Source organism: Staurois parvus, unplaced genomic scaffold (assembly GCF_062004578.1).
Source record: "Staurois parvus isolate SC_StPar_1 unplaced genomic scaffold, SC_StPar_1.0 ptg000264l, whole genome shotgun sequence".
Lineage (NCBI taxonomy): Eukaryota > Metazoa > Chordata > Amphibia > Anura > Ranidae > Staurois > Staurois parvus.
In genome coordinates this window covers 5535767-5550170 of record NW_028318060.1, presented here as the reverse complement: position 1 = coordinate 5550170, position 14404 = coordinate 5535767, and the positions used below count along the sequence as shown (strand labels likewise).

Sequence of the window (14404 nt, the reverse complement as noted above, 5' to 3'; positions counted from 1 at the left end):
GACGCAAGCTGAAAAAACTGAGGCATGACACAGTTGGAGGTGGGGTTATGCAGAGGAAGACTTTATTTTATTTTGCTGCTGTTCAAACTTTCAGAGGGAAGCAGCATAACCACTTATCATAGAATATTTAACAAACCTGTGTCCCTGAGAGGATGATAAAGGGAAAATGTATTTCATAAACAACCAATTCATGCAGCATCTTAAGAACAAAAAAATAAGATAACATTAAATTACCGGTACATTTGTCAGTTATAGTTTAACAGCGAAGATGACTATGCATGGACATGTCTGCATGCTCAGGTGAGGGCCTGGTAAGGACCCTACACAATTTTTTTTTATTTTTCTCTGACAGCTCCTTCATTTACATACTGCTGGCTACTTAACAACCAATGACTCATGCCTATTGCTGACAGCAGGGATGAGTTAATGGTTGTAGGAAGCAGATGGGTGCTGGTTCCTTAACAAATGACTCATTCCTGCTGACTGTTAGTATTTTACAAACCTGTGACCCTCAAAAGGATGATAAAGATAAAATATTATTATCGTTTCATAAAGGATCAATTCATCCAGCATGACATGACAAGTGATCTTAAGAACAAAAATATGAAGGTAACATTAAACGTGAAATATGGGTTTTAAAAATATATATATATATACTCACTCAGGAGTATTGAAGCTTCTAAGACTGAGAACTGAGTGATCAAACTCCACTGATAGCTCAGTTCTCAGCCTTCAGTGAGCAGAGAGCTGGTCAGTCATTGACCCTCTGCTCTGCCTCTTCAGCGCATACTGGAGCGCTGGGTTGGGGAAGGTGCTGAATCGGCTGGCTCAGGCTCTCAGTGGCACGCTGAAAGGCTGAGCTATCTACTGATACAGGCATCTAGGTGGATCCCGACCACATGATCAGGATCTTTTCAGAGCCTGGACTGGCTCTGTGACTGGCCCGGACTATAACACTCTGTTGGCTGAAAACGGTTCATAGGAGTGCAGAACTAAGTGCTCTCCTATGATCCATAGGAGAAGTAGGGCCAAAAAAGCTTTGGCCCTCCTTCTCCTTTAAATTACATTTGCCAGTTATATTTTAATAGATGAGATGCCTTTTAATATAGTAATCATCTCTATCTCAGCATAATGTTTAAATTAACTATAATAGAAAGAAATATCATTTGTTAGATAATACAAAGTGTGCAGCAATTTATTAATGTGCTGTAGAAGTTCAGCAAACCTTACTTCAAAGAATGTCCTAACTAAAATAAATATCAGAATAGAACCATAAAGAAGTGTACTAAAGAAATGCCCAAAGGAGATGTGACTTATGTCTCTTGGCCAAATCTCGAAGATACAATGAATTCACAAGATGCTAGATTGTACCCCTGTAGGAAGATAAAACATCCATAGCATTATAATCCTGTGAAGTCAGATTCTTTTAATTAATTACAGTGCAGCTGTAGAGGTTTGATCTCAGCATAATCTCATGAATCATTCCTACACTGTCAGCGACAATTGCAATGCAATGACTAAATACAGCAGTATGTCACTATACAATAAAGGTTTTCCAGGGATATTTACCAGAATAAATATAATGTTTAAAGTAATGCTTCTTTACAAACATTACTCATTTTAAGAAGGTTATTAGCTGCTAGCTGCATCTTCCCAAGAGCCTCTCCCTACTACTTCAAAAGCACAAGTATTGCTATGTCAAATATCCTGGGTGTCAGTGCACCTGTTGCTTGCTAACACTGATGGTCTGTCAAGGGCATCGCAACTAGTTTCTAGACTGAAGTTATTAGAACCTAGTACCTGTGTATTTGGACTCACAGGTGTATAAGGTTTCTTTCACACAGCCGTCATCCATTCAGTTAAGTTTTTTCAAACAAAAAGTGGATTCAATTTATATCAGTATTTACAACTGTTTTGAGTTCAGTTCAGTTTATATCAGTCTACATCTTACATCTGTGTTTACATCTGTCCGCCAGAGTCCTAACAACCATGACTGAACCATATAAGATCACATGCCCTCAACATGGGAGGCACCATAGGGACCCCCCCCCAGCAAAGCACCTTGTCCTCATGTTGATGAGGACAAGGGCCTCTTCCCCACAAATATGGTCCAGGGGTTGTGGGGGTCTGTGGGCAGGGGGTTTATTGGAATCTGGAGCAATAAAGGGGCCTCGAGATCCAAGCCCCCTATAAGAATGAGTAAGGGGTACGTAGTACCCCACTATATTAGCTGAGATGGTTTTATCATACTGGGCAAAATATGTTACAGAGTCCTAACAACCATGACTGAACCATATAAGACCAAATGCCATCAACATGGGCCCCCCCCAACAAAGCACCTTGTCCCCATGTTGATGAGGACAAGGGCCGCTTCCCCACAAATATGGCCCAGGGGTTGTGGGGGTCTGTGGGCAGGGGGCTTATTGGAATCTAGAACAATAAAGGGGCCTCCAGATCCAAGCCCCCTATGTGAATGAGTAAGGGGTACGTAGTACCCCACTATATTAGCTGAGATTGTTTGATCATACTGAGCAAAATATGTTACAGAGGAACCAAAATTAGATATTTCTTGTCTTCCTCATCCTCTCAACTGCCTTAGCTACCATCCCACCCATGCTCAGAGATTCCAGGTTTGGTGGAACATGTCTCCTCACCTTGATTGGCTCATTGTTAGGTCTGGGCTTTGTCAGATTGGGCCATAGAGGAATTACACAGGATTATAGTGGGAACTGGCAGTGCACCGAGTCTGTGAGTTATGTTAAAGAAGGAAAGCACTGAGTTTACGTTAAGTGAGCCTATACATTTGTATAAAGAGCACAAATGTTGTATAAAGAGTACAAGTTTACATTAAAGCGCAACTGGATTCCACTATATGCGGTTGAGCTTTTGCAATAATGTACAAGGATGCTCAGCATGCTTGCATGTTATGACACACTTACCTCTCAATATGCCCTCCTCCAGTGGCAATAGGTCAGGGCTGCGATTGCCACTTAGTCCGACATCATCTCCCTTATATATTCTTCCCAATCCCACAGCGATCTTCTTCAGCCATTGGATGGTCACTAATGATTTAACACCTGTATGCATGCATTGTCCCTAGCACCTCCCGCCTGTATTCTGAGCAAGCATGTAGAGAATCGGCCAGGATGTAAACTTCTTGGTGCTTGTAGAATGCATTCTTAAAGAAAAGTTGCAAGCAGTATGGGGCAAGGGTTTTTTTTTCCCACAAAGTAAACTTTGCATTTCTCTTTTGCCAAACTGCACTTACCAGTTTTTTAAGGTGGGACTTTATTTCTGCTTTAAAGTAATGGTATTTGGATATGTAATGTATTGCATAGAGTAGTTCTGTGAGAGTACCTTCATTTTTAATAACTGCATGATAGGAAAGGGCACAGGCAGTATTGACAGTGCCTGACCCATTGAATTTTCTGCAATGAAAAGCTTCCCAACTGCTGTTTTCTTTTAGCAATTGTTAAGCAACAGCAGCAAATAAAGAAAGTTGTTCTACTTTGCCTTAAAATGTCCAAGAATAGTACTTTTTTAAACATGATTTGCTTTTGTACTGCAGTGCATCATATATTAATGTTTTTGTTACATGAAATAAATGCTGCAGACCTTTACGAATGGCCAGCTGTAATACACCAACTTAGCTTTCATTAAATCTGTTAGACTAGACTTCCTTTACCTTTCCTGAGCTTTGCAAGGTAATCCTACACCTTGCGAGTAATATAACCCTATGGCATTGTCTAAGTTTTCCCAGGGGCATTCTACCACTGGTATATGACTATAACAGTACATAGTATAAACAAGAAAACACATAAACGCTTTCACAAACTCTTTCTTAATTATAAGACTAGTATTTGTTTTAATTGTTAAATTGGTATTAATTTTGACTCACTTTTGTTGAGAGCAATTCAAGGATTTCATCAACAGATCCATTTTCTTCAAAAAGCTTTATTCTTGAAGCATTAAGTGGCAGATGTTTAATGTCTTTGAGATGTAACGGGGCTTTTGATCAGTAATATTTTTTTCTGAGTAGCTTTGTGTGTTGTGTGATATTTCTGTTATATCTCTAGAAACTGCAATAAAAGCTAAAACGTAGAACATTAAAGCAGTGATGATACTTCAAAAAGTTGTGCTTTTTTTTACAGAAGAGATTTAAACTATACCAAGTAAAAAGTACCACATAAAATTCATTATTTTTATTTCCAATACTTTTTAACTTTCCCTCAGATAAAATTGAGTTCTGTCCCCATTCCACCTTCATATAGGTTTTACCACCTCTAAAGTCTAGCTATTTGTCAAAACTTCCTATGGCAAAATTCATGACTGTTGGCCTAGGCAATTTCATAGGGATGATGTATGTTAAAAATATTTTCTGTATAGCAAAACAAAATATTCTTCTTTGTCTTCTAAGCTTCATTTTAAGACAAAAATTATTGCAAACGGTGTTCTGTTATAACCATAGCTAGCCCTAAGAGCTTAAACTACATTTGAAGTAACCATCTAACCAGATTTATGATGTTAAGCCACACTGATGATACTTAAAGCAGTTGCACATGTCAACATCCTTAATTTATATAATAGAAATGACTTCCAGTAAAGTGATGATATCCATAAATGTCACAGCAACAGAATGTAGTTTGTGGTCCCAAAAATAAACAGACATAAGGATTATCAAAGTGAGATTATATGAACTTTAAAATGTTTTTATACTTGCTTTATGTTACTTTACTGTAAAAGCTTTTGATGTTGAAACATATCAGCGGCAGCTTATTTATTAATATTACTGTGCTGCTGTAGTGCTCTGTAATACGGTATCAGCATTACAGCGCTCGCATGCAGTCAACATAAGGCATTAAAGAATACATTTTGGATGGCGGATCTCTCAGCTATATGGCACCTCTACACATCGGCTTAAAAGTGCCAATACACCTTTGGTATCATATTTTAATTTATCAGGCGGCTAGAAACACTTGGAGAGAGCATTTGTTGTCAGGCTATTTGCAAAGCTGAATGATGATGAAGATCAGAATATATTTCCTTTTCAACATGATTCTTAATTTGTACTTTAACCTTTGCTATATTTATTGTGTGAAAGGAGAATCTAATTTTTCATATTTATATTCCAGCACTGCTTTCAAGGCTGCTTTGCATAATTGCATAAATGGCATATGATTCATAATTCTAGATCCCCAGGGAAGAGTCATGCAGTGCAAGCTATTGTGTGTGTGCAATACAGAATGCTTTTAATAGTATGAGAAAAGCAATGGGAAAGGATTTTTGCTATATAGAACAGTATATAGACACCTGCTTCTGATTGATCTTTTAAAATATTGTTGTAGGTGATTCTGGAGAAAGAGGAGAAAGAGGATTGCCAGGAAGAGGTCCAAAAGGATTGCCAGGAATGCCAGGTCTTACAGGTATGCTTTTCACCATATGTTTTACATATGTACAATTGCAAAAAGCCTTACACAGTACAATAAAACTGACTCTGACACTGACATAATTTTATGGCTTTGCCTAGAAGGGGCTAGAGTCTAGAACAAAAAGTCTCAGTTATGGCTTGTGAGTCACAAATCACTGTCAGGAAGGGCTCATGCACATGGCCACAAAAACACAATTTTTTTTTTATCATTACTGTGTTTTTTACAGTTCTGAACACAGTTCTGTTGTTCTCTATGGGCCCTTTCACACTGTGTGTAAAGATTAGTACATTTGTGATACGTTCTGTGTTCAGGTCTCTAGTATCAAAATATATAATTCTGCATCCAAGGTCAGAAAATTACACATGTACACATATAGGGCTCATGCACATTGCTGCAAAAAAAAAAAAGCAGCTTTTTTATCAGTACTATGTTTTTTTTTACAGATCTGAACACAGTCATGTTGTTCTTTATGGGCACATGCACACAGTGTGTAAAGATCAGTACACTTGCACTGTGTTCTGTGTACAGGTCGGTAAAATCAAAAAATATAATTCTGCATCCAAGGTCAGAAATTTACACACGTACACACATAGGGCTCATGCATATGGCTGCAAAAAACAGCTTTTATATCAGTACTGTTTTGATTTGAATACAGTTCCACTGTTTTCTATGTTTTCAATGAGCCCGTGCACAGAGTGCATAAAGAAAAGTAAACTGTGTCAGGATCCTTATATTTAAACTAAAAGTATCTACTTTCAAGGACAGTAATTTACATGCATACACACACTTTAAAGTGGAACTTCACTCTTTCCCCCTCCTCCTCAAGTAATAAAAACACATTTTTGGGGGGAGCGGGTACCTAATTTTGACAGGCGTTCACTCTCCAATTCTGCTGAAAACACCTAGGCAATTTCTTCCTGCCTGCAACAAGTCCTTCCCTCCCTGCCTGCAACCTCCTTGGACATGTCACAGGTCTGAGGAGGCTGCAGAGCCATTAACAGAGTGCAGTGCAGCAAGCAGATGTGCAGTGGGGAGCCGGCTGTGAAACTGATTTCCACACTAAACATGGTGACACTGAGAACCTGAAGACCAGCGAAGAAGTGGCCTGGGTGAGGACAGCACTGGATCCCTAGACTGATAAGTGCCCTTTTATTAAAAGTCAGCAGCTAAAGTATTTGTAGCTGCTGATTTTTAATTTCATAAAAAGTGATTGAAGAACCTCTTTAAGGACCATTTCATGTTTTTTTACTCATCAATGCAGGATTTTGCATAGATTTTCAGTAATTGTACTACAAAATGTTCATGTACCCTAATGTCATCTATAGGATCATCTCAGTAGATGCTGCTTTAAAATCCACTTCTTGTCTGAACACCTACTATATTACTGTTTCATTGGTTACTTGGTATAGATTTTGAGTACAATTTTCATATTTATTGAAGCTCGTTGCCATTTATTATATCTTTATATATATATATATATATATATCTCTATATATATATCTATATATAGTTAACAATGCCAGAAATGTCTTTGGAAGTACCGGTAGCTATAGGATTCCAAGAATAAGATTGGCACCCTGAAATTAGAAACCCTGAAATGATTTGCACTTGCACAGTAGACATCATGGTGAAGGATCCACAATCCCAGAAGGGTGACACACTTTCATCAGGTTGCCTAACATTCATCTTTGATAATAGATCCCTGTAGATTACCTAAAATACAAAGAAATAACATGTTAGACTAATTAATATTAGCTGCTTCCAACTTAACAAGTGACAAGCTGAATGTAACATTACGATCTCTCTTTTTCTGCATATCATTAATACAAAGATATAATTAGATAAATTGACTAGATTATTTAATTACATTAAGCTGTATTATTGCTAAATGTTTCTTAGAAATATGAACCATAAAGATTAGTAAGTTGATCAACATAGTTATAGTATATGTAAACCCAATGACTAATTTTTGCATGCTATTGTATTTTCAAAATAATTCTAAAAGTTATTGTAAAGGCATTAAAAAAAAATGTCACACTTACTGGCTCTGTGTGATGGATTTGTACAGGGCTCTGTGCAATGGATTTGTACAGAGCAGCCCCTATCAATCTCTTTTGGGTTTCCCTGCCAACTCTTCTGGCTCCTCTCTCCTTCTGAGTGCCCCCCATAGCAAGCCTCTTGCTGTGGGGTACCTGTGCGGGTTCGATCCTGAGCTGGGCTCTGTGTCTCCCTTGACGCACACAGAGTGGCTCGGCCCTGCAACCCCTGCTCCCTCCTTTCAGGCTGTGATTGACAGCACCAGGAGCCAATGGACATTGTCCAGTTAGACAAGAGAGAGGAGAGAGCTGCTGCTCAGTGCTGCACTGCACAGCGCTTGATTGAGATCAGGCTCAGGTAAATATTTAGTGGGGGGCTGGGGGAGCTAAACACTGGAGTTTTTTTTTTTTTTTTTTACCTGAAAGGGTTAGGGTTCACCCTTTAGAACATGTTACATGTTCCATCCATATTTGCGCTGGAACATGTAACATGTTCCAATTCCTGTCACCTGTTTACTTGATCTCCCCCTCAGTGAGACAGCGAGCCGAGGATCTTCTCCCACACCCTCTATCACAATTTAAAAACAGCGTGGCTGTGAGGGGCTCTGCCCACAAGGCTGCATCATTCATTCACAGTTTCCCATGAATAAATGAACCGCAATGACCACGGCTGATGTTTTGTAGTTCTGAATGAACTGTGAGGGTGCTGATGAGCGCTCTCATAGTTTATACACAAGCCATGCAGCTTTCAAACATACAACCCATATGGAGGTACAGGCTGAAAGCTGCAGGACTTGTCTGCAGAAGCCTGACATTGCACCCCTGATCCACTGATCATGAGTGCAATGCTTTCCAAGCACCTGCAGGAAGAAATATTAAATGCACCTTTGTTTCTTCTGCAAAAATATGTGCTTTTATTATTTTTTCTAAAAAAGGTGAATTTAACCTTTAATGCAGAGTGCGCACTAAGGCAAAAAAAAAGAAAAAACCTTCTGCCTTTGCAACCACTTTAACATTTATGAATGTACAACTTTTATTAAAATAACACCTGGTAATCTGGTCATAAAGGTCCTTGTTCAGACACTTTCTGTGGAGGTGACAAGGCTGTATGTCTGTTCTCTCAAATGCACTTATTCATCATTACCCTGTTCCACAAGCTTCAGGTAACTATAACCAGTCATGCTGATGTTCACTATGCTGGCATTCCCTGCCCTTGCCACCACCAGAAAGCTTGCCCTGAGCATTGGAATGCAGCTGCCACTGGAGAAAATGCCTTACCAAACTACATTTAATCAAGTTAGGGTTTAGATTTAGTTTAAACAATCAAAATGATTCAGTAATTGAAGATTATTCACATATTTTTGAGCCATCTGCTGATCTACTGGTACACAATCTGCCACAAAATTGTTCATAGGGATTATTTAGTGATCTAAAAAACTCCATCTTTAGAAGCAATGGAAAGATTGTGTTCAGACTAACCTTTGAAGTACATTGAAATGAAGATTTGGGTTTAGCTGATCACCTTCACATGTATCTTTGAAAGAGATTGCCATGTATGTTCTAGCAGGCTGTATGTTCCAGTTTGCAGTGGCTGGTTAGTTGCCTGTTTTGACAAAGGATTTATTATATGTCTGTTAAGCAAATGACATTTTTTTTTGCATAACAATGTGCTTTCAAGTCCCTGAATTTAGTTTTTTTTAAATATGTGTTTCATTCATTGAAGTTATATATACAATAGATAATAGGTTATTGACTTTCAATCACATACTGTAAATACTGTATGTAAAAAGCAGAGGTAGAATAGGGTCACCATGTGTTATTATGTGATGCTATCACTGAGTACCAAATATTTATGTCCTCATTTTCAACACATTTAAAGAGCTTTGCTGCTGGTATAGAATATGGTTGGAAATTACTCAAATATCTTTTTTCTGTTTTTGAGCAGGTGAACAAGGCAAACCAAGTTATGGGCGTGTAGGTCGTGATGGTGAGAGAGGTCCACCCGGTCGAGCTGGGCAGCCTGGAATCCCTGGACCACCAGGCCCTCCTGGACAAGCAGGATATTGTGATCCTTCTTCTTGCAGCCTCCAGGCCCTTGCTGCTCCACAGTCCGCTAAAGATTTCAAAGGGCCAGTGTGAAGAGGTCTTGAACTGCTAAAAACCATGTTACTGTCTGCACCTAAAATCGACATCAAAGAATGGAAAAAAGGGAAGAGAAGATAACATACCCCTTTTTAATTTCCAAAGAGCAGGCATTAACACACTGTGACATTTATGACTTAATAAACACCTACCAAATTTGGAAAAGAAACATGGTGCTTAAAATACTTCATGAAGATACCCATAAGCATCTGCAGAGAATAAAAAATAATTTTACAAACATTTGTAAGTTGCCATTTTCACAAGTAAGAGTCCATGGATGAAGAACTACCTTGTATTTTACCTCATGTTTTAATCTCCAACATAGTGTATATAAACCCACTGGAATAAAAAGGCATATTCAACAGAAGTGTACTATGCAGGAAAAACAGCCTTGAAAAAATGTTCCTAGATTGCAGTTTTAAAAATAAAATGTCTCCAGTTATAGAATCCCAGCTTAATATATAGAAACTGTCACCATACCCAATCAATATTTCACCAATAATGTGTTTTTTAAAATTGTATTTTCATGTCTAAACATGGAGGGAAATGGTTCATGTAAAAAGGTGGTACAGCAAGAGCTGTAATTCTCTGTATATGTGCTATAGGTTGGCTGAAATGTCCTGAAGATGCAACCCAATTAAAGACAAAGTGATTTTTTTTTCCTTTAGCTTATTTTGACTCTAAGCATTATGGGTATAAAACCTGTATCAATTGACACCTTCTCTGTGTGGCATCCACTCTGCAGTGTGATAAAAATGCTTAACAGATTTTTAATATCCAGAAATAAAATCGTTTTATAACTGAGAATATTTATTTTCATGTGGCATCTCTGGTTGTATGGAAAACAAGAAAAGTAAGAAATAAATACTGTTTCGTAACCCTGTGCATTTCTTCAGTGTATGCTTGAATAAAGTTAAATAAGGAAATTGAACAAGACCCCTGAGGAGACATCTGCCTTTTAGTTTGAAACGTTTATTTTGTAAATGAGATAAATTGAAAGTTTAGATGTATGCTTTATTTATCATACTCTATATAGAAACTACAGGGGGTTATATATCAAAGTAATGGCATTAACTTTAATTAATGCTAGGAGACCCATTATAAACATATGGCAGACTGCTTTGTGGTACGCTTATCTTATTCTCTATAAACTGTGGGTGACTTGCGGGTGGTTACAAAGATCAATAGTGCATGTCAAAAATAATAGAACTTTTTAAAATGTTGCTTTTATTTACAAGTTTAAAAAGATATGCTTGATTGGGAGTAGTGGTGTTATTAAATTACATGTACATACTGTACACGATCAATTTATTCAAACTACACTTCTGTAAAATAAATTAATATAGTATAAAAAATTGTTACATGGGCCATTTTTTAATTTCATATCAATGCAAATTACATTTGAATTTAAATCTTAAGTCACTGTGATTTTCTAAAAATGTTAAAAAAATGCAGTAAAAATAGCAACCTGGAGGCATTATATACACTTCTGGTGTATGGAAGTCCCAGAACTATGTTTCCTGCTTGTGTGATTGATTCACTTATTTTTTCAGATGTCTGAGAAATTTTAGACATCCCCTGCAATAGGAGTTTAATTTTTTGTAAGGTACACAAGGATATCTTCCTCTTAATTGTAACAGGGCTTCCAGATTCCAATAGGTCTGCCATTAAAGACCCCACATCCACTGGGTCAGATGTGAGGATGAGGTCCCCATCAACATAGAGATTTATTTATTTATTTATTATTTGTTTCAGGTACTAGTATAGCGCTGTCAATTTACGCAGCACTTTACATATATATTGTACATTCACATCAGTCCCTAACCCTCAAGGGGTGTACAATCTAAGGTCCCTAACTCACATTCATATACAAGGGCCAATTTTCGACAGAATCCAATTAACCTACCAGCATGTCTTTGTAGTGTGGGAGGAAACCGGAGTACCTGGAGGAAACCAGCCCAGGCACAGGGAGAACATACAAATTCCAGGCAGGAGGTGCCGTGGCTGGAATTCGAACCAACGACCCGAGTACTGCCAGGCAGAAGTGCTAACCATTTAGCCACTGTGCTGCCCATAAGGTGCCTTTTCCAGGGGAAGGGCCTAGAACGCTATCCTCCCCATGTTAAGGGCATGGTGCCATCCATAGTGTGGTTCTGGAGTAGGGGGTGCACACTCTCTGCCCTCCCTTTCTTGGCCAGGCAGGCTACTTGTTTGCATAGTGGTCTAGTAGAAACCTTTTTTTGCCTGTTTCTTAGTACTTAGACAATGACCCCAATTTGGTAAGCAAATACTCTGAGGTATTTTCTGAAAGGCATAGTGAGTCTTTTGAAAATGCCATTTTTGGCCAAATGTTTTTGTATTTGTATTTTTTTACACAAAGTTGCCAATTAATAAGATATTTTTAATGCACATCATAGACATGCTTAGAATTACACCCCAAAACACATTCTTCTAATTCTCCCTTGTATGGCAATACCACATGTAAGACATTTTCACAGCCTAGCCCAAAATCCAAGGAGCACCTTTAAGCATTCTAGGGGAATAAATCACGCAGCTAATTTCCTGACTACCTATCATATTTTTGGAGGCCCACAAAATGACCACATTTTGAAAAACAAACACCCCAAGGTATTCTCTAAGAAGCATGGCAAGTCTTTTGAAGACTTCATTTTTGTCACAAGTTTTTGGAAAATGTGGAGAGAAACTGAAAATTAATTTTTTTACACAAAATTGGCAAGTTAATAAGATATTTCTCAAACCCAGCATGGGCATGCTTAGAATTACACCCCAGAACACATTCTATTACACCTTTTTCAGTATGGCGATGTGTGAGACTCTCTCACTTTTTAGACTGATTTGTTTAGCACACAAAATAATCAATTGTATCAAAACCAATATACTATAATGGTCGACTCTATATGAGTGATCAGGGAATATATCTTAGGATAGCATCACCTATAGCAGTCACAGTTCCAAGCAAGCCTAGCCTCCTGCTACATGGCTGCTCCAGGAATGTAATTTTCACTGATGAGGAAGTACAGGAGGTTAAAGAAAGGAAGAACAAAAGAGTCCCTGTGGTTTCCAGAGTGCAGTTGTCCGCAGGGGATGGCTGGGACTGGTGTCTCACAGAAACATAGTCAGACATGCAGATGGGTCAGTTCAGGCAACAGGGAGAGACATGGTCAGCAAACAGGCAATAAATCCATCCAGGCAACAGGCAGAAATGTGGTCAATAAACAGGCCACTGTCAGTACAAGCGGCAGACAACACTGCAGTGGTGTGGCGGTGATCAGGAACTTTGTTGCTGGCTGCACTGGTCTGGTGACACTGGGGAGTAGCGTGGCAGCAATCAGGAACACTGCTTCTGACTTACACTGGTCAGGTGACACCGGGACTGGTGTGTTGCTAGTCAGGGACACTGTTGCCGACTTACACTGGTGTGGTGACACTGCGACTGGTGTGGCGATGATCAGGGACTCTATAACTGGTGTGGTGGTGATTAGGGACAATATGACTGGTGTGATGGTGATCAGTAATACTATGACTGGTGTGGCAGTAATCAGAGACACTGTAACTTGTGTGGCTGTAATCACGGACAATTAGATTGGTGTGGTTGTGATTATCCTACCGCCTCAACCTCAGCAACATTTCCAAATTCACCCCTTTCTGACCAATGACTCCGCAAAATAACTTATCCACACCTTTATATCCCACCTCCTCACTGGCCTACTATTACACAGGTTATCCCCCCTTCAGTCTATTATGAATGCTGCTGCTAGACTCATACACCTTACCAACAGATCAGCGACTGCTGCCCCTCTCTGCCAATCCCTTCACTGGCTTCCACTAACCCAACATATAAAATTCAAAATACTAACCACAACATACAAAGCCATCCACAACACTGGCCCTAGGTACATCACCGACTTCATCTGCAGATATCGTCCAAATCACCCACTCTGCTCCTCCCAAGACATCTTGCTCTCCAGCTCCCTCGTCACCTCCTCCCATGCTCACCTCCAGGACTTCTCCAGAGCCTCGCCCATCGTCTGGAACTCCCTATCCTAGTATGTCCAGTCAGCCTCCATCCTGTCTGCCTTTAGGCAATCTTTGAAAAATCACTTATTCAGGGAAGCCTACCCCACCTACACTTAAGAACTATACTTGGTTCACCTCCATCAGATTACCCCCTGCAGCTATCACCTTTTGTACCACCCCCCCACCTTCCTTTAGATTGTAAGCTACAAAAGCAGGGCCCTCCTTTTCCTTCTGTACTGAAATGTATTGTAATTGTACTGTCTCCCTTATATTGTAAAGAGCTGCACAAACTGTTGGCGCTATATAAATCCTGTATAATAATAAGGGATAATATGACTGGTATGGCAGTGATCAGGGACACTGTGAGTGGTGAGACAGTGATTAGGGACACTGACTGGAAGTTCTGGTCTGGTGACATTGTACTGCTGTGGCGGTGATCATATATAATGGCTGGTGGCACTGACATGCAGTGATATCACAGCAGCCAGCTATTGTACATGATCACTTCCACAGTGGCACGATGTCACCATAGTAACACTGCACTTGCACTGGTGACAGTATGTAAAAAAAGAAAAAAAAATTATATATATATATATATATATATATATATATATATATATATATAGTGTATTTATTTTTTACAGTTTTATTTTTAAAAACATCCTGTCACCAGGGCAGTGCAGTGTTACCATAGTGACACTGCACTACTCTGAGGAAGTGAGTGGGATTTTTTTTTTGCACTATGTTTGCTACACAGTC

At 39.0% G+C, this 14404-nt stretch overlaps 1 protein-coding gene across 2 annotated transcripts in view; it reads left to right on the top strand.

Annotated features, from left to right (window-relative positions):
• COL9A1 (collagen type IX alpha 1 chain) overlaps positions 1 to 10485 on the top strand; it is a 168908-nt gene extending 158423 nt beyond the window's left edge. For both annotated transcript variants that reach the window (XM_089681329.1, XM_089681330.1), the window contains 2 exons: positions 5346 to 5423; positions 9411 to 10485. In XM_089681329.1, the coding sequence (XP_089537455.1) occupies positions 5346 to 5423; positions 9411 to 9604 (272 nt within the window). In that variant the 3' untranslated portion in view covers positions 9605 to 10485. The remainder of the gene's footprint in view (positions 1 to 5345; positions 5424 to 9410) is intronic.
• Positions 10486 to 14404: the final 3919 nt, after the last annotated feature.